Source organism: Ascochyta rabiei, chromosome 12 (genome assembly GCF_004011695.2).
Source record: "Ascochyta rabiei chromosome 12, complete sequence".
NCBI classification, from domain to species: Eukaryota; Fungi; Ascomycota; class Dothideomycetes; order Pleosporales; family Didymellaceae; genus Ascochyta; species Ascochyta rabiei.
In genome coordinates this window covers 235451-255254 of record NC_082416.1, presented here as the reverse complement: position 1 = coordinate 255254, position 19804 = coordinate 235451, and the positions used below count along the sequence as shown (strand labels likewise).

The following is a 19804-nucleotide window of genomic DNA, read 5'->3' as shown; positions in this document are numbered from 1 at the left end:
AACTGCCGAGACGGTTGATTGATTGGTAGGTAGGTAGGTAGGTTGTTGAGGTCCGAGTGGTTTGTTTGAAGGTGGGATTTGGCGAGACGTGGACCGGGAGGTGAACCGACGGTGCTAGGAGAGGGTGGCGAAGCAGAGTGCTGGTTTTGCGCGAGGGAATGCTGGTGTGTCGGTGCAATGCGTTGCGTGTGTACGTGCATGTAGACACGAGGCGGTTGCATTGGATTGAGGAGAGAAATTTGGGTCTGAGTTATATTATCCAGGGAGCTTTTGAACGTTGCTTGGTCTCTGCTACATCGCTGCTGTCACTCTTTTAACGTCACTTCTTTGCTGCTGTTTCTCTTCTGTCGCTCCTTTTCTGTCACTCTCTCCCAAGCATCGTTTGAAATGCGTACTCGCACTGCTTTGGCCAAAGTTTGCCTCTTGGCCTCTCTCCTTGTAGCCACTTACCACATCAGATGCCAATACATCTTCCAACGCGCCCTCTCGAACCTGTACATTACTTTCGATGACTTTCCACAATCCTACACAACCGCTCTCAATGCATCGAGAACCGAAGGAGACGCACTGATAGACCTGGACTACAATGCGTCTTTCGCCTCGCCAAGGATCCCTCGCATCATCCACTTCATCTACTTTGCAAACCTCTACCACCTGCACGACGGCTCGCCGACTCTCCCGACGACCTCTCGCTCCCATGCCCCTGAACTCTGCAGGAAGTTCAATCCCACCTATACAATTCGCATCTGGAATGAGACGGAGGCGCAATCCTTTATCGAAGAAGAGTACGCCTGGTTTCTCCCTACATACAGCGCGTACAAACACCCCATCCAACGCGTCGACGCGCTGAAATACTTTGCCCTCTACCATTTTGGCGGCGTGTACATGGACCTCGACATCGCTTGTCGGCGGCCCTTGGACCCTTTGCTACAGTTTCCCGCTTGGTTCCCTGAGGCGAGCCCACTGGGCGTGAACAACGATCTTATGGCGAGTATGCCGCGCCACCCGATTTTGCTGGACATGACGAGCGCACTTGCGTGGAGAAATCAAAATCTGTTGTTTCCGTACCTGACCATTTTTTGGAGTACGGGGCCGCAGTTCGCGAGTGATGTATTGAAGGCGTGGCGGTGGAAATATGGTGCGAGGATGGGTGGGCATGGTGAGGACTCCGCTGCTTGGTCTTTAATGGAGTTTTCTCGGTACTGACTTCCTTCGCAGATACAGCAAGCTTTCGCGTATTACCACAAATGTTCTACTCCGAGGACTATACTTTCTTCGGCCACAGTCCTGGCGGCACATGGCACGGCGGCGATGTTGCCGCTGTGCTGTGGCTTGTTGACAGACCGTGGGTGCTCGCTTGTGTTTTTGGAAGTTGTTTGGCATTGATCATAGGGACTATGAAAGGCATGAGGCTTCAGAGAACAAGGTGTAAGCAAGTCGAAGATGGTATACTTTATAGAGAGCAGTGACTGGATCTGTTAATCGATCGCTCTGCTACTGCTGTTTGTGGAAACGATGCCGTGAAGCTCCCTTCTTCTGTGCCACGTGTTATAATGCTCAATTAGAAGAAGTCGACTTTCCCTATGAAGGACATGCATGCTTTCTGGTATATCATCAGGTTTGTTCTTTGAGACGGTTGATGCAGTGACAAGACTCCATTTTCAGGTTGTTGTAGATACTGCTTTCTCAAGGGAGGAAGTTGCGAGCTACCTACCCACGCATGACGCCAGCCCTCGGCTGGATTTCCCTCGTCCAGTCCATTTGTATAATGCACCGTCTATAGGACGCAGCAAGAAAGTGATGGCCACGATCTGCAACTACCTTCACGAAGTCTCGTTCAAAATCTTGTAAAAAGGGGTTCAACGTACTCTGAAGGATGCGTCTCTGATGAGCGATTATGAGTCAGCAAACAAGAAGAGTATAGCCGGTCTCACCCTTCACCGGTTACCAATGTTCGAGAGTGTAATGTACGCTTGTTGGACCAATCTCATGCTAGATGACCCAAATCAGATGGACGAACTTTTGCATTATTCGCGTGACAACGAACTCCAACGCCTCCTGCGACTACTTGTGGAAGTTCACTTGGATATTGATGACTACCTCGAAGAGTCAGTCCCCGACTCCCTTGGCGCTTGCAGCAACTGTGCTGGTGGCGGATATGCGTATGGTTATGTGGATTAGGATTTGGATGTGGATCTCAACTCAACGATATGCATCTTTGAGATTGAGAATGGATGATGCTCATATAGACGACTATCTCACATAAGCCGCACTGTTGAGGATGGTTGGCCGTGACAAGAGACGTGAAACTGACTGCTTGACCAAGAGGACTGGGGCCAACTGAAGACTAGTTTGTCCAACGGGAGAGGCGCTAACCTCGATTAGGTACACAGTACTGTCGAGGTCTCGGCATTCCTACGTCGTCGACCTTGGTTCGGATGCAGAAGGGATAAGATCCAAATACTGTTTTGACTCACAAAATCCACTTCCAGGTATTCCTTCTCATTGTAGACTCACGTTTTCTTCTGCGGTAAGACGATGAGAATGAGTCACCCAGGCCGTTCAGGCCACCCATCCTAATATTTGATAGGTATCCTTGTACCGGCACAATGCCCGTACCTTTCTCAGGTATCAACAAATTTTGCTGTCTCACACTATTTCGCAACCCATGGATCCGATCGACCTGTCCACGCTTCCGCCCATCCTCCGCCTTCCTACAGAATTACACCTCCACATCATCTCTTTCTTCTCTTTCGAAATTCTGAGATGTTATCCAGCCAACACGGCCAATCACTGCGAAAGGAAATACTACTCCTACCGCAAGCAATTGAACCAAATAGATAGCAGCTATTACCCCAATCACGTGCATAACATCCATGCCAGCTATCCTGTCACCGTCACAGATATAGCCATACTAGACCTGCGCTCCACAAATACCTACTTCCGTACCCTCATTCCTCTATCGCACGAGCTACTCCTGGATGTCGACCGCTCGCCCCAAGTACCCTGGACAAGCATTGGACGTTACCGAGTGTGCTGCGTCTGTCTCCGTCTGCGTCCGAACTATAAGTTCGCGTACAGCCATCACCTCCCACCCCGACTGGGCTTGATAAGTTCAGACCAAAGCCGGGCATTCGGCGCCAGGTATCGCTTCTGCATAGACTGCGGGTTCTCCGCCTACCCGCATCCGCACCCAGGTCTCCCGCCTCGACGCCAGCAGCGCCGTCTCGGCATCGAGCCGCTTGGTTCGACGGCTTATGCACCCGGTACCAAGGTCTGGTTCTCGCCACGTCCACCATTCGGTCGTCAGGGATTCGAGGTGTGGGTTTGGTGCATGGACTGCCGTCTTCTCAAAACTAGCAGAGAATCTGGAGAAACGGAGTGCATTCTTTTCTGTAAAGAGTGCTGCCAGAGGCTGGGATGCGGTGACCGTTGTGATGAGCTTCTGAGCCCTGGAGGGGGTGGGCGCATGAGGTCGGGTTTGAGGCATATAGGGTACGGGGGAATCATGGACGAGATAGAAAGGGAGAAGAAGAGGAGGGAAAGTAGGCTGAGCGCGGGGGCGGTGTACGTTGCAAGGAGCAGCAGCTTGCTGTTGAGGAGACAGGAACGGAGTGCATGTGACGAGGTAGAAGAAGAAAAAGAAGGAGAAAGAGGTGACGGCGATCAGGAGGAGGCGGAGTGGAAGGGCTGGTTTGATCTTTCGAATTTCCCAACACTCCTTGCAAGACCTGCCGCTCCAACGAAGCCCAAGGTAGTACAGTTCGGCACGATTGAACATCAGAGGCTGAAGAACCGACACCGACGTCATTTTTACGACTGAATGGCAATGTCTGGTCAATCTCAAGCCTAGATTGACTTCATCCTAGGCCCTCAAACCTCAATCTCAACCCTTTCCAAGATATACATACTCATCAAATTCTACTGATAGCACATAGTGCCACAAGATCTCGTAGAACCACAACTTTCATGATGGTTATAGAAACAGTCGTACGCGAAATCACCTAGATGGTCAGCATTGGAAATCCCTGGCTACGGTGTGGATTGAGTGCGTATGCGGCCAGAGCAACTGATACGTATAGAGTACCGACTAGAAAAAAAAAGCAGGCGGAGAACTTCTTGATTGCGAGTGACTGCGATTAGCGATCCCAGGGCTTGATAACAGAGTCAGTCAGACGAGCATATGCTGTAGAATTTCCCCTGAACACACCCAGAGATATTCTCAGATTATCGTAATCGTACACTTGCCCATCTCATTCATGTCGATATAGTCGTCGTCTTCCAGTGCAGTCCGATACTTTGGGAACAGCTCTTGTATATTATCTTTCACAGACCCGAAAGCTGCTGTGCCGACGCGTGTGTAGACTGCCTTGCCAGATTCAGACTGACGTGTCAGCACTAGACCCCACGCACGGTACGGCAGATAGGTCACGGACGACTGATGTATTGTCACTGTTGGCATAAAACGTAAACGTGGTAAAGAGGCAGCCGTATGTGGATGCTCCGTTCTCATTTCGTACATGAACCATCCGTCCACACATGAAATGAACCCTTCTGTCCTCGACCTGCCTTTGGATGTACTCCTTGCAATGTGCCTCCAGGGGTCATGATCTTGCAAGGAGACATCTTCGGGATTGAGTAGCATAAGTGGTCCCCTGACATCGAGCGCAAGAAAAGAACTATCCTTCTCTGGGATGGAACGCCGAGCGAGAATGCAGTCATAGTTGTCTGTCGTGATGGGAGAAGGTCCGTAAATCCACCATACTGACTTGTTGCACGACGCCCACGCTCACGTTGGTGAGTTCGGCGTTTGGGTTGCTGGCGATAAACGTCGGCCTGGGTCTGTGCTTACCTCATTGGTATGTGCCCACAACGGGGCGATAGGATCTCCCATCCAGATTCCAAAGCGGTACGCTCTATAGTCGAGAGCTTTACCGAACTCTTTCGCTATGCCCGCCAGTGCAGGTAAACGATCAGACGGTATAGTGATGTCCCGTCCGGCATATGTACACATTAGATATCTCCAGATGTCTTGTATTATGCGGTGCTTTGAGAAGGATAGTCAGCATGTGGAAGAGTTGCTTCAAACGAATGAAGGCCAAGATATCATCCCCGATCACCTAATATATAAAAAGGGTGTGGGAGACAGTCAACCTCAAATCAGCTTTGGCATGGAATTTTAGGAACTCGTACCTCCTTCTCGAGCAAGTCGTCGATATTCAACTGCTCGCAGCGGATGGCGGCATTCTGCATCTGGTAAAAGTGCAAAGGTCCCGTCTGCGCTGACCGACCGAGTCCCAGTGGCCAGATCTCGTTGGCCACAAATTCATGACATTGCCAAAATATCTGTTCTCGGCCAAAGTGTAGCGTTCGTTGAGACTGATAAGTCAGACGAGTGATGCCACTTGGGCTGATGCTTCTTACCAGCAGCTGTTCTTGCAGAACCCAAGCTCTTTTAGAAAGTGGACCCTTGAAAATACGCGTGGATGGATTGATTTCGGTCAGCATATAGCGTTTTTGCGAGGGGTCCCCTTGATCTGCACACATGGTGTCATTGTTGGTAAAGATGTTGCGCCAATAAGGGATCACCATCTGGAGCACTGGGTTGTATGATATGTGCGTGTTGAGCAATCCTTTCCCCCCGCTGTAGAACTCTGAAGCTGCAAGGTTACATGCTGCATTGCGATAAGTGTCATTCATGACCAAGCAGAAGTCCCACTCATTTCAATGAGTGACGCCATTAAGTGAGATGCCTGCGAAGTGACCAAGGCTATCGTTCGAGCCATGCCATCCGTGCAGAGCCTCCTTGAAACGTGTACACATGTAACATCGAGCGTTCATGGACCTCTCAAAGCTGGATAAGTCTGTGTGGTGCGGGGTTGCTCTCTTGGACCTGAGTCGGCTGTAGGGGATCTGCTGAGGTGTCGTAATAAATAGTTCTGCGCACTTCTCACACAAAATAAAGTGAGTAAGACTAGACAAGTTAGTTTCCATGGTTTTTGTTGATATTCAAGTCGTAGGTGATGAAGTAAGATCAACGATGTTGGTGTTGGTAGGTAGACAGGAATCCCTCAAGGCAAAGGCTCTTTGCTTGCATGAATCCCACCAGCCCTCCGCGGAAGGATCCTAATCAGCAATCACATCTGACCTCAGGCCTACTTTGCGCGTGAAAAAATATGTTCCTAAAATGAGAACGCGATTGTATGTTACCGAGGGCGCTAATGCATCTGTAACGAGTCGAAGGGACCGACAACTTGTACATGTGGAACATGTAGCTAGCCAGCAACGCCCTAGTATTGAGATCTAATGGTGAGCCTCAGAAAATTTGATTGAAATCGAAGAGAAGAGCTGCAAGAGACACGTATCGGCGTTGCTGTGGACCGATTGATCGTGAATAAAGTGATTTACTTCCGATTACCACCACAGAGCCACTACAACATCTCATTGGCAACACCAAACACCAACTTTTCATAGTTAGAGAAAGGTCAATTTCCATCAATTTTTTATCCCAATATTACAAACATGCCTTCCTAATATCTATTTCCAGCATCTGTTTTGTAGTGCAGGCGCTGGAACAGGCGCGCTAGCTATTGTAAGCTAAACAGAGTAGTTATCTAGTCTTAGTTAAGATAAAATCTCTATAACAGCCTGTGCGCTAGAAGATTTAGACTAGTTAAAGGTACAACAAACAGAGAACTCCTAGCTATAGCTATTACCTGCCTAGTAATTACTACACAGCTATTACTTTATTATAAATACCTCCTATTATAACTAGCTATACTAACCTCCTATACCTAGACAATAAAATTAACTAAGTAACAGCTTAAACCTACCCCTAATATAAACACTATATTAATAAAGCAACAGCTCTCTCCTTAGGCCTATAGATACCTGCTGCCTTAGTAAAGTAGTAGTGTTAGGCTCTTAGCCTTACTCTCGGCCTCAGGCATGTGGATGCGTCCACCTCTAACCTGTAGGAAGCCTTAGGGCAAATAAGTACTATTCTAGCTGCTGTCTTACTATTAAAGTAAGCATTGTTACCTTTTTAAGGCATGCTTAGCATAGTAGGCAGAGCTATAGCCTTAATATTATACTTACTTTAATAGCTGTAGTATACATAGGTTTAAATTATACTAGTAGACCTAGCCTACCTATAGATAGATAGTTAACTACCCTATACAGGTCTAGTCTTAGCTAAGCTAGCTTATCTGTAGGTAAGCTAAGGCACAGTCCCATATAGGCTAGTGCTGTTACTGCTAGAAGGTCTAGTACTTAGGATAAGAGAGAGAGATCCTTCTAAGTGTAGTAGCACGTTAGAACCTATAACTAGAGGTGCTTAGCCTAGGTTAGGCCCTTATTAAGAGGGGAGATATTGTTAGGCTCTTAGCCTTACTCTTAGCCTTAGGCATATAGATGCGTCCACCTCTAACCTGTAGGAAGCCTTAGGGCAAATAAGTACTATTCTAGCTGCTGTCTTACTATTAAAGTAAGCATTGTTACCTTTTTAAGGCATGCTTAGCATAGTAGGCAGAGCTATAGCCTTAATATTATACTTACTTTAATAGCTGTAGTATACATAGGTTTAAATTATACTAGCAGACCTAGCCTACCTGTAGATAGATAGTTAACTACCCTACACAGGTCTAGTCTTAGCTAAGCTAGCTTATCTGTAGGTAAGCTAAGGCACAGTCCCATATAGGCTAGTGCTGTTACTGCTAGAAGGTCTAGTACTTAGGATAAGAGAGAGAGATCCTTCTAAGTGTAGTAGCACGTTAGAACCTATAACTAGAGGTGCTTAGCCTAGGTTAGGCCCTTGTTAAGAGGGGAGATATTGTTAGGCTCTTAGCCTTACTCTTAGCCTTAGGCATATAGATGCGTCCACCTCTAACCTGTAGGAAGCCTTAGGGCAAATAAGTACTGTTCTGGCTGCTGTCTCACTATCAAAGTGAGCATTGTTACCTTTTTAAGGCATGCTTGGCATAGTGGGCAGAGCTGTGGCCTTAACAAGTAGGTCTATATCCCTAGCTATACCCTACAAAATTAACTAAGCAACAGCTTAAACACCCCCAGCAGTCTACTACTAGTAATAGTAATAGACAAACAAATAACAACAATAATAACAACAATACAAAGACTGTTAACTGCAATAGTAATAGCTAGTAATAGACAATAAATAACAAACGCTAGAACTACCTACTTATAGGATAGTACTACACAACCCTAATTTAATAGGGCAACAGCTCTTCTTAACAAACTAGGGCACAGGCCCTTACTTTTAGACTATAAACATACATTTACTATCCCTTTAAAGAAACACACTCCTTAAATTACTAGAGTAGCTTAACTGCTCTCGTCTTATATAGTCTTAGACTTACACAGGACGTTAAACTTATCAATTAATCAATCAATCTTATTGGCAAATCAACACCTAGAGCTTAAAGCTTCCAGCGCCCCTCTTAGCTGCCTCCTTGACATCCTTGCCTTCCACGTCCGTAATCACACCCTTCCGCCCAATGACTTGCACACCACCCTTCTTTAAATCACTGACAAGCTGCTTCTTCTCTCCCCTCCCTGCCTTCTTACCCTTTTCCTCCTTCGTCGCCTTAGGCTTGTTGAGGCCAGCCTTCTTGCTCCTCTCTTTGTCCCTCCTTCTCCTGCTCGCCTTTTCTTCTCTCGAAAGTTCTTCTCTTGACAGTGGCATCCCGCTCTTAGTGACGATCTCGGCCTTGTTTTCTTCGTCGCCGGGCTTGTAGACCTCTTGCGGTGCGAGCATCGATGCACCGGCGACGTCGCTGCCGGCTGTGGGGCGCGCATCTTCCATCTCGATTGCAGGCGCGTCGACGCGGATCTCTAGGTTGGGTGCGGCAGGCTTGGGCTTAAAGTGACTGGAGCTCAAGCTGTCGAGTTTTGCGCTGAGCGACTTCCATAGAGCAGAAATTTCATTATGCTCTTTCTTCAGTTTCTCGTCGCGCGCATCAACGAAGTTCGGATCGTTGGCGCGAAGGTGCTCCTCTTCATACATCTCAGCAAGACCTTGCTTGGCTTTTGTGTCGTCGAGCTCGACTCTGCCACGGCGAACAGGGCCAGTAGCTAGGTCGTCAGGGCGGCGGCGGTGAACCTCGTCGAATTCGCCAGCGAGAATGCGGCGCTTGATCAAGGCTTCGATATCCTCGGAGAGCTCGGCTGTGACGACGTGCACAGGCTTGCCGGCGCGTTCGAACTCGAGGTTCTCCTCGAGGAGCGAATTGAGGGGACGATCCATGGCACGGGCTTCGCCGGACAGCTGCCATTGTCGCTTTGCTACGTTGGCGGCTTCCAGCTTGCGGATCTCCTCTCGCAGCTTTGCTTGTCTCCGTTCGTGTGTCGATTTTCTCGATTTGGGATCTGAGGGGTCAACATCTGAAAGGGCGGCTTCGCTTTCAGCCTCGTCATCGTCCTCGAACAGATCGCGGTGCACTCTCGCCATGGCGTTTTCCATCTCTGCGTTCTCTTCTTGCTCCTCATCGGCCGCTGTCTTTGCAGGAAAGTTGTGTGGATTCGGGCGCCCTCGCTTCTTCTTGTTTTTGCCGGCTTTCTGCGCAGGAGGTGCGAAGAAGTCAGCGTACATGACATTGTTAGCGTTCATGCCATCGTCCATGCCATCAAGATCGCCTTCGTCGAAGTCCTCATCATCGTCGCTGTCACCCTCAGGCGCATTAATGTCCACATTGCCAAACGTTGGGCCGCCCTCGTCTGATTCGTCTCCCGACTCGTCGCCACCAAGCCCAGCATTGCCAGCACCTGCTGCCATAGGGTCCGTTGTCCAGTCGACCTCCTCGTCCTCGCTGTCAGCAGCTTCACCGCGTGCGTCTTGTTGCTCCAAGAACTCAGACTGCTTGTTGAAGTCGTCAATGGAGAAAAAGCCATCGTTGAGACCGTTCGGATCTGGCTGGTATTCTGCGGCAGGCTCTTCATCCGACCCTTCCTCGTCAGAAAAGATTCCCTCCTCTCCATGTTCCATCTCGAGATCTTCCCCGTCAGCTGGCTCTTCGTCTGAGGGCACAGCATCCTCGTCGTCGTCTACGCCATCGACCTCGTAGTCCACTCCCTCTTCGCCCATGTCCGAATCAGTGTGGTATTGCCCTTCCGGGTCCGACGGCTCTTCTTCGCCGTCCTCGCCGCCCACTGCCACGACGTCATCGTCTGAGTCTGGCAGAGAAAGCTCGATTTCCTCAGTCGCAGCCTCGACGATTTTGCGGGTTTGTTCGAAGACTTGGTTTACGCCAAAGCCGTCGAGGTGCACCTTCTTCAAGTGCAGCACCCGCATGTCCCCGTCGTACCCCTCTCCTCGCTTCCTCTTCTTGCGCTCCTCTTGCTGGCGTTGTTTTTGCAACTCGCTCACGCCGGCAGCGACAGGATCTAAGTATCGTTTCGCAGCAGCAAGGAAGGCGGCATTCAGCTGCACGGTAGGCTGGAGGAACGCGACGGGGCTGGCTAGCAGGCTCGTAGAAGGGCTGGTCGAGTTGAGCTCCATGGCGGTGGGCTGCGCGGAGCCAATCGAAAGTGTGCGCGACGATATCGAGGTGTCAGGCGATGAATTCGAAGGCGCCATACTAGCGTTGCCCTCTGTTAGCTTCGGTCTTGCGGCTCCGTGTTGGCATTCGCAGCTGGAAGAGGTGTTCACGATGACTTTTTTTGCCTATCGATTGCAGTTTCCGCCCGTGCACCAACACGCTAAGGCTTAGCCCACACTAGCGTGGTGATGTGCCTCATTGGCCGTTGAAACCGCTAGGCCAACCCGAGCATACAATCAGGATGCCGATATACAGCAGAGGGCGTAATTCGTAATTCACCATAGATCATGACGGCGCGGGTGATTGTCACAAAAGGTAACTGGAACACAAGTGGCGCCAAGCGTTCCGGCTAAGAATACATACATGGAAGGCTAAGAATGGGATACATGATAATCATAAACATCAGTCGTAATTCATACTCTCACAGCGCAATCATAGCGGCACCAACCGCGCATGCAGCCATCCCCAGCCCCCACACCGACCATTGTGGGACAAAAGACGCAGTGCTGGGTGTGACCTTCGCCTCAACACTCGACACGCCTGATGCGGTCGCCGTACATTGCTCGCCGCAAGCATACCCGTTCGGACAGCAACTTCCGCCCTGGTTGGCAGGGCAGCTGTACCAAGCGCTCGGACACGACCCACTCTGTGCAGCTCCAGTCGCGACAGTGGCTCCCGAGGGCGCGAGGACAGTCACACCGTTTGTCGCAATCACTGTGGTTGAAGAAGGCAGAATGCAGGATCCAGTGGTCTGGCAGTCGCGACCTACTCTGCAGCATCCGGAGGGATAGTATGCGCTGCATACATAAAAGCCTGTAGGACAAACATCTCCCTCAGATGCGGTTGAGGTGATAGCAGTCGTCGCCTCGCTGGTAGGGCGAACGGGAGCAGATGGTGCTTGGGTGCTAGAGGGGTCGTCGCCAAGGCAAGATGCTCCTGTAGCGCATTCGCGACCATTCTGGCAACAGCCACCACCGAGGCTGACGGGGCAGGAGAACCATCCGTTGGAGCAGGTGTAGGCCGATGTTGGCGACGAGGAGGGAGCCGGTGTAGACGTGGGTGTGGAGGTTATTGTTGGCATGGCTGAAGTTGAAGCAGATGTGGGAACGGCAACGACGGTTGAGGTTGAGGATGACGAAGGCTGCGCGGAGGTTGAAGGTTGGACATAGGTGATCGAGGTCCCAGCAGCGACGCCTGTCGACTGTTAGCACGCCTACACACTACGAAAAAGCCTAAGAACTAACTTACAACCCACACCACTGCATTGGAACCCAGGCAAACAACACCCGCCGTTTGAGGAATTCGGGCATGACGTGTAGCCTGCTGCCTCGTTACAACTGATGGTTCCAGAGCAAGTCTGCCCCTGCGGACAGCAACCGACGGAGCCAATATCTGTGTTTTGTACGTTTACACATGTACTGCCCGTCCCACAGCACACGTCCGGGGCTCCAATCGAGGAGCAGCTGTTTGTGCCTTCTGGACATTTAAACTGCCTCTTGAGCAAGACATCCCTTATGCGCAAACGCTCGATCCATTCGTCTTCAGCATTCGGTCTGATCGCCGGTTCCGCCTGGTGCGTGCCGTTCCCGGAATCCCCACGTTCCGATCTCTTACTCTGGCTCGAGGCGAAGATCCAGTTGTCCAGCATGAACATCTCCCCTTCGTCTGTGCTCATCTTCTTCATTCCCACAGGCTTTTCGTTTTGCAATCTTTCTCTGATGTCTAATCCTCGTTTTACGTGTCGCTCGTCCTCGGGAAAGTACTTCATATGTTTGGGAAGGTTGTGTGGCCATTGTTGCGATGCAGTTGCTATGGGCGTAGCGCAGAGCAGTAAAATCACTGTCGATGGCAGCGACAAGAGGGATGAAATATGCATTTTGGAAACGGGTTGCACGTTGCAAGCTCGTGGCCTCGTCGAGACGCAGGGAGAGGAATGCGGAGTGATGTTGTGCAAGATACCCGAGAATCTACTACACTTCAGTGAGGTGGCTGGTGGAGCCTCAGCTAGGCGAATCATGCGAATTGCGAGGCTGGGATGACGATGCGTTGGCGCCTCACCGCCGCTACGGTTTCAGGGTGCATTCTGAACACAACAAATAAACGCTCGTTCTTGCTAGTGAAGCTCGAGCTCAAGAGTGTTTACGACGTTGCCAGGGTCGTGAAGATGATACGACGTCATGTCGGCAACGGCCTCAACACACTCTCCGATCTTGGCGTGAGGCTTCGACCTTGTCTTCAGCATCCATTTACAACACACCTGTGTCCACACCTCCACACATCATTCCCAACACCGATTTGCATCAATCCAAGCGGCTGGAAGTCGAATCTTGATCAGATGGCGGAGACTTTGAACACGCTTCGCCGTCAGGCTTCGTTGGGCATCCCCCATTATGGCTACATCAGCAGGGCTGAAGACGCGCCGTATTACACCGAGTAAGCCGACTTGGTTGCGCAAGTAGCAAGTACCTTCAAAGCCGAGGGAACTCTGAACGTGTAACAGATGCACAAGTTGCTTGGTGATGAGAGATTGTACGAGCAGGGATGTCGCAGAGTTAAGCGAGTCGTAGTCGCCGGCTGAGCAATCCGCTCTTCCCGAGCATCTCTCCTCTTTCAAACATCGGAGTCATGCACGTCTATACACACAATGCGCAAGACGCTTCGAAGGTCTTGCGATGCTTGCGCCAAGTCGAAGCTGTCCTGTGATTTACGGACGCCACGGTGCTCACGATGCGCTAAAAGAGAGTCAGCATGCGTCTACGCCAATCAGCCTTTGTCCGCATCATCAACGGATAACAAAACAACACCCTCGCCACAAGACTCTCCCATCAACGAAGGTGCTCCAGTAGTCATGTTTATCAATCCTGGGATCGAGTCTTTTGATCCTTTCGACACATATCCTCAGACAAGACTCCCTCGATCGCACGTGCAGCGTCTGATCCAGCACTGTGAGTCCAGCAAGGGTTGGAGGAGTTCTTCTCTAATCACAATCAGTTCTTTCTCACATCACGTTTCAATACTATCCACTAGATCTTGACATTATGTCGAACCCTTTTGTAGTTTCTTGGTGGCCACTTGCTCTTGCAGATCCTGCTCTGTTCCATGTATCACTTCAGACTGCTTCGCTTGACGTCGAGCTACGAGCGCAAAAGGGTTTCACGAATTCGGAGGTTTTGATGGCCGACTGCGTGTCGCTAGTGAGACAAAAGCTGGACGACCCGTCAGCAGCACTGCAAGATGCCACAATGGACACAGTGGTCACGCTAGCTGCTATCGAATGTGGCAAAGGCAACATGAACGTCAGTGCAATGCACATCGATGGCGTCAAACGTCTGGTGCATTTGAGAGGGGGTATCAACAGCGTCAAATGCGTAAGCCCTCTTACCGCCAGAATGGTGGCATGGCAAGTGTTGACATGATCTTGGACGACATACGTCAGCTAACAGTATGCAGGGTTTCCATGGTCATCATGCAATCACCGCAATTCCCTACACAAGACGATTACGGATGCGGCCATGGTATTGCTCCTATATCGCAGTGGTACGAAGCCACGAACAACATACACAGCGCTGCTCCCACAACGCTCGAAATCCCCATCATGGATCCTGAGATTACTGATGTACTTTGCCGGTTGCACAATCTCTTCGATTCGAGCCAGTACCTCCTGACGAGTACCGACCTCCACGACCTGACATTGTTTGTCGTCCACCGACTACTACTCTGGTCTCCGCGACCCCAAATCGACGGCTTCCCATTTGATTTGGCAGGCTCTGGAAGCGTTCGACATGCATTGGTACTGTACTTGCTCATGATCCAAGGGCCCACGTACTTTTCTCATGCGCACCTCCAATACGCTACGGCCATCAAGCTCCAAGCACAGTTGGAGCACACGTGGTACACTATCCTTCACAGTTACAGCTCCCTTGCAGTATGGCTCCTCTCTGTTGGGATGGCATCCTCTGATGGGGCCGCGGAGGCCCAATGGTTCACCACTCAAGCTTGCACAGCTGTTGAAGCTCTCCATTTGCAAGCTTGGGACGATGTGGTCATCCGTCTTCGAGAGATAGTCTGGCTGGACTCGCGAACAGCTGAGCCTCTGCTCCAGCGAAAGTGGGATGAAATCTTCGCCCTTCCACATACGTGAGTCACAAAACCTCCACGGCCAATCTATCCGGAATTTCTCATCAAGCCTTCGCAAGACTGCTGTCGTAGGTGGATCCGTAACTTCCCGTCGCCTGATGTTCAATGCGGACCCACTCCTGGTCCGAATGGGATTAGTCTCCGAGTGCTTGATGTGTCTACAATTGGTCAATGCAAGGATTCCATCGGACACTAATCCTCATCGACTGGCAGCACACTGGAAGTGCTGTCTGCGCGACAATGTGAATGGCACAGCGTACGTGTTACCGATCTGCGAACGATCTCAATACCACCGAAATCTTGAACAGCCTGGCATGGTTTTACTGATTGCTGTCTGATCTGGGAAAGGAACCCCGCATTCGTCATGCTAATTATGTCACCAAATCACCATTGCACTAGATACCAGTGCGGCCGTATGGCTAGCCGAGATCCTTCAGGATAAAACTGCAAGAAGAGAAATGGAGTAATCGCGAAACCCTGTCTGGTTGGCTTACGAAGCAATACATGCTTGATGCAAGCGCTTCGTTCCAGATATCCATTTTACCCAATATAACAGGCTAGTCGGTCTTTTCGGCTGTGTGCTCAAGTTCATTTTGTAAATGTTCTTCAAGATTGTATCACCAAGCACTTCGCTTCCATTCCTGCTTTTCTCTAACATCAACTAATTGCAAACACCACACGGTGAGGCGATTGATAATGCGTAGCTGCATTTTTCCAGATCTATATCAAGACTTTGACATAAGCGCACCCATTGCCGACGATGTTCAGTGCCATGCGTGTTGACAAAGCGAAAGACGACCCTCCTGATTGTGAGATTTGTTGTGTTAAAGAAGCTGACAGGTGCGAGAGCGGGTGGGTAGGCATAACTTCAAGTGCAAGCTAAATACTGACTGTTCGACTTTTGTGAAAGATTGAGATTATTCACGATCCGCTCATATTATGAATCTTTGCACGCAATGCCAAGCGTGATTGACGTATTCAAATCCGGATCGCGATGAGCGGTACGAGAGGTATCATGCTCCAGCACTCGAATACCTGGCTTTCTGAATCGATTTGGCTTGGTCTCAGACGAATTTCAACCGTGTTATCAATGTCCTGTGAACGAGCTTTAGTTACCAAGACGTAGGCACCTGCTTCACCCAATAGCACACAACATGTATACGGCACTCATGACATCCCGATCCACAAAGAGCTTTCACCTCAGAGCCGGTGTCCACTACGAGTACCTCCATGGTGGGCCTTGAGATGCATCATAAACTCTCAAGCGAGGGCAGCACTGCAATGTACTTTAAGTGTTTTCATCCATTGAAAAATGGGAAGTACGGATTGACGCCTGTAGAGCATATTGAGCAGTTAAGATAGAGTCTAGGCTGACTTCACTCAACAGCACGGACATGGAGAGAGTGAAGGTGAGACGCGTAGGCCGAAGATTTTGCACCTTCCTTCAAGTTACTATATAATGGAAGGCGCCGTCGCCCTCTCTAATACATGCCACCACTAGGACTCAACCACACGATCTCAGCCTTTTTGTTTGAAGGCAACATGTATGAACCAATCCAAACTAAACACGACTCCCACAATTTCAAGTACGATGCAATGTAAGTTGATACGTCCTGTCTGATATCCAGCTTTTCCTGACATGTGTAGTACCAAGCAAAACCATCTAGCCTCACCTCTACTACGACTGCCGGCCGAACTACGCAACAGAATCTACGAGCTCGCTTTCGATTCAGCAACGGTGAAGCGTGATTTAAACCCATGTGCAGCTAAGCGTTACCACGTCGTATTCAACAGCGCACGTCTACTTCTGGCCTGTCGACAGCTTCGCTACGAGGCATTTCCCATTCAGTCCAGCGCCGTATACCACCATCTCACGCTCAGAACGCATGGTAAGGACATATCATGTCTGGTAGATTCGATTGGACAGACGGTGTGCGCCGAAATCCGCTGTATTGAGATGTTCATGTCTCTCGCCAGGTCCATCCACAGGAAGGTCAAACAGCAAAGTTCATTGGAGCCTGATATCAGTGCATGGAGCGATGGCACAGGTCGCGTCTTTGAATCGCTCTCGCGCATTGTGGTGATATTCCCTTTCGATCTCGACTCCGACGCAAACGATATTGGCACGTCGTTGCAGAAGCGGTTTGGCAGCATGGAGATCAAAGTACGCTTCCGCCGAGCAGCTTACTGGTGAGCCTGCATCTTCACAGAATCTGTTGCTAATGACAGAAGTGAGAGATATGCTGTATCTTGGAGTGTAGCGTAGCTTCCAGACTTTTCCGTCTTCAATCTTGGACGTGCATAGATAGGATTTAGTCTCCGTTCGCCTCTTGCTCTAGCCATGGCGATACTGCGGAGGTCGAATCTAGAGCAAGGCTTCCAAGTCTTCACACTGAACAAGTGACACATTGCCTTGACTGCACTGTGTTACTGCATGTATACAAACACAGCTGATAGCATGTCAAAGCCTGTCAAAATGAAGTATGCAAGAATAGTTTGTTGTCTGATATGCCCATTTTTTGATATGCTGGTAACAATCACATTGAAAAGCAGTATGACATGAGCTCCTTTCAGAGACTGGACCAAAGCACAGTACACATGGAAAACGAAAGTGAAGGCGAGAATAGCCAGACTGCTAAGCCCCTAAAAGCAGCATCAGCATCGCCGACAGCTACCAATTCGACGTGTACGGTACGGTAAAGCTTCACTTGGTACTCCCTCCATCGTCGAACCCATACTTCAACAGCAGTTACATCTACTCCACATGCGCAGCAACGCTCGCAATCACATGTCAGCGTAGCTCTCGACTCCCGCTGTGCAACGAAGGACTACAGGCCGCAGACAGAACCCCAACCAACCAACAGCGTCCTCTCTTCCTCCGACCGCCACCAGAACCGCGCAACACGACCCCACCGCTCCACGCTCGACGCCGCAGCAATCCGCCCGGGGAGCGTGGAGCCTCTCAAACAAGATCCCCCGCCCCACCGACAAGCTCAGGGTCAAGCGCTGCATATCTCAGCAGGACTCGCCCCGCGCCTTGGAGTGCGCTGAATCAACACCGCGACTATTCAGCCTGAAGCTCGCGGTATCTGCATCTGCGTCGTCTGGGGGATTCACAGGGCGTCGCTCGATGCTCCTCACCTGTTGTCTGAAGATCTCAGGTATAGTGTAGGCAGGTGTTGGAGGAGTAATTACAGTGTTACTTAATAGATGTAAACACTAATAACGTACTCCACGGGTGAGCGGATCAAACAGGTGAGCGGATCACTCTGCCAAGACCACACCAAACCTCCACCTTACCACGCAATGCCTTAACAACAACATTAATCTACGCCCTTAAGAGAAGCTGCAATACAGCTTGCGCTCCAGGCAATTAAATAAGACGTAATACTTACTATATAACGCGCTGCAGCTATATATAACGCGCCTTACAGCACACTACACGCTTAATACACAGGACGACCTGCACAAGCTGATTATACGCCAGTTCAACAGATTATAGACCAGACTAAGGAGGACGTGATTACTAAGTATATCCTTAAGCTAGATGCATAAGGATTTGCCCCTTAGCTGGCTACTATAGCTAATATAGCTAATTCTTTACGTGCTAAGCGCAATATAGGCCATGTTAGCATAAACTAGCCTAACACGTTTGTTAAGCGCTACCCTAACCTTAAAGTAAGGTTTAATTGTAAGTATAACTACAAGAGAGCCCTCTGTAAGGATCTAGAGATTATTAGGGGCTGGTTTAGGCTTGTAGCGAATGTTAAAGCTAAGTATAGTATCTAGGACAATAACACATACAACTTTAATAAGACAGGCTTTATAATAGGCCAGATATTAACAGGAGCAGTTGTTACAGGCTTAGAGCGTTAAGGACAGCTAAAGGCAGTGCAGTAGGGCAATTAAGAGTAAACAACAGTTATACAGGGCATTAATAGCACAGGGTAGGCTATTCTACCCTTTATTATCTTTAAAGGCTGCAACTACCTCTCTGCCTGGTACAAAGAGGACAATCTGCCCTATAACTGGGTTATTAGAGTCTCTAAGAACAGATAGACTACTAACAAGCTTAGTCTAGACTAGTTAAAGCACTTTAATGCCTATACAAAGACGCGCACCTAAGGAGTGCACTAGCTGCTCCTTATTAACAGCCACAAGAGCCACAACTCCCTTAACTTCTAATAATACTGTAAGGAAGCAAAGATTGTTACACTGTGTATGCCTCTACACTTATCTTACCTCTTACAACTACTAGATATAGGTTGTTTTGCCCCTCTAAAGAAGGTATATAGGCGCTAAGCTAAGAATCTTATATATAACTATATTACTTATATTACTAAAACTAAGTTCCTACTATGCTTTATAGACGCCTATAAGGAGATATTTACTTCTAGTAATATCTAAGGAGGCTTCTAAGGCGCTAGAATAGTCCCCCTTAACCCAGAACAGGTTATAATGGGTCTTGATGTCTGCCTACGTACCCTACCACTACCTACTATAGAAGATGAGCCCTAGCAGTCCTAAACCCTAAGCACTACCCTGCAATTAGGGTTGCAATTAATGCTGGTTTAAGAGAGGATTTAAAGGTATGCAAGCAGCTTACTAACTTTAATAGTTAAGGCCTTTAAAAAGCTTACTAAAGGCGCAGCTATAGTAGCGCATAAGCTAGTGTTAGCTTAAAGGGAGATTACTAGGCTTTAAGCAGTAAATAAGGCTGCTACGCGACGTAAATTGCATAAAAGAAAGCAATTACAGCAGGAGAGAGTCCTAACAGCTAAGGAAGGCCTTTAATTAACTACTCTAACTAAGTTTAGGGTGCGTAGTAATAGTAAGAAGGTAAAGAAGCAAGTGCGTGCTAAAGGAGGGGAAGTAACCTAAAGACGCTGTATAAAGTGCTATAATGTTAGACATAACTTACATACATGTAAGAAGGCTATAGAAGATGTTTCTAAATAATATTATATACTGCACTACTGTATACAAGGCTAAAGTAGGCTAATGTAAGCTATAATAGGGTAGAAATTTGGTGTGGTCTTGGCAGAGTGATCCGCTCACCCGTTTAATCCGCTCACCCGTGGAGTACGTTATTAATACTAAGATTAATGCTAATA

General features: G+C 49.1%; 6 protein-coding genes across 6 annotated transcripts, besides 11 other annotated features; 4 read left to right on the top strand and 2 right to left on the bottom strand.

The window, feature by feature from the left end:
* Positions 1–24: 24 nt before the first annotated feature.
* Positions 25–52: a tandem repeat.
* Positions 53–387: 335 nt separating this feature from the next.
* On the top strand, positions 388–1206 carry EKO05_0007173 (uncharacterized protein; the record flags this gene model as incomplete). Its single annotated transcript, XM_038944500.2, has 1 exon — positions 388–1206. The coding sequence occupies one exon, from the start codon at positions 388–390 to the stop codon at positions 1204–1206; it is 819 nt and encodes a 272-aa protein (XP_038792367.2).
* Positions 1207–2668: 1462 nt separating this feature from the next.
* On the top strand, positions 2669–3823 carry EKO05_0007172 (uncharacterized protein; the record flags this gene model as incomplete). The annotated part of the gene is made up of 1 exon (XM_059636981.1): positions 2669–3823. The coding sequence occupies one exon, from the start codon at positions 2669–2671 to the stop codon at positions 3821–3823; it is 1155 nt and encodes a 384-aa protein (XP_059492964.1).
* Positions 3623–3652: a tandem repeat.
* Positions 3824–6456: 2633 nt separating the features above from the next.
* Positions 6457–6937: a dispersed repeat.
* Positions 6938–7083: a dispersed repeat.
* A 308-nt stretch (positions 7084–7391) lies between these two features.
* Positions 7392–7542: a dispersed repeat.
* A 314-nt stretch (positions 7543–7856) lies between these two features.
* Positions 7857–8001: a dispersed repeat.
* Positions 7993–8218: a dispersed repeat.
* Positions 8076–8180: a tandem repeat.
* A 28-nt stretch (positions 8219–8246) lies between the features above and the next one.
* Positions 8247–8410: a mobile genetic element.
* Positions 8411–8428: 18 nt separating this feature from the next.
* On the bottom strand, positions 8429–10591 carry EKO05_0007171 (U3 snoRNP protein; the record flags this gene model as incomplete). The annotated part of the gene is made up of 1 exon (XM_038947607.2): positions 8429–10591. One exon carries the CDS (start codon positions 10589–10591, stop codon positions 8429–8431), a length of 2163 nt encoding a protein of 720 aa, XP_038792370.2.
* Positions 10592–10974: 383 nt separating this feature from the next.
* On the bottom strand, positions 10975–12570 carry EKO05_0007170 (uncharacterized protein; the record flags this gene model as incomplete). The annotated part of the gene is made up of 2 exons (XM_038944501.2): positions 10975–11747; positions 11802–12570. 2 exons carry the CDS (start codon positions 12568–12570, stop codon positions 10975–10977), a joined length of 1542 nt encoding a protein of 513 aa, XP_038792371.2.
* Positions 11671–11715: a tandem repeat.
* A 627-nt stretch (positions 12571–13197) lies between the features above and the next one.
* On the top strand, positions 13198–14694 carry EKO05_0007169 (uncharacterized protein; the record flags this gene model as incomplete). The annotated part of the gene is made up of 3 exons (XM_059636980.1): positions 13198–13498; positions 13545–13953; positions 14004–14694. The coding sequence occupies 3 exons, from the start codon at positions 13198–13200 to the stop codon at positions 14692–14694; spliced, it is 1401 nt and encodes a 466-aa protein (XP_059492963.1).
* Positions 14695–16178: 1484 nt separating this feature from the next.
* EKO05_0007168 (uncharacterized protein) lies at positions 16179–16884 on the top strand (the record flags this gene model as incomplete). Its single annotated transcript, XM_038944545.2, has 2 exons — positions 16179–16288; positions 16338–16884. 2 exons carry the CDS (start codon positions 16179–16181, stop codon positions 16882–16884), a joined length of 657 nt encoding a protein of 218 aa, XP_038792373.2.
* A 1029-nt stretch (positions 16885–17913) lies between these two features.
* Positions 17914–19783: a mobile genetic element.
* The last annotated feature ends 21 nt before the right edge of the window (positions 19784–19804 follow it).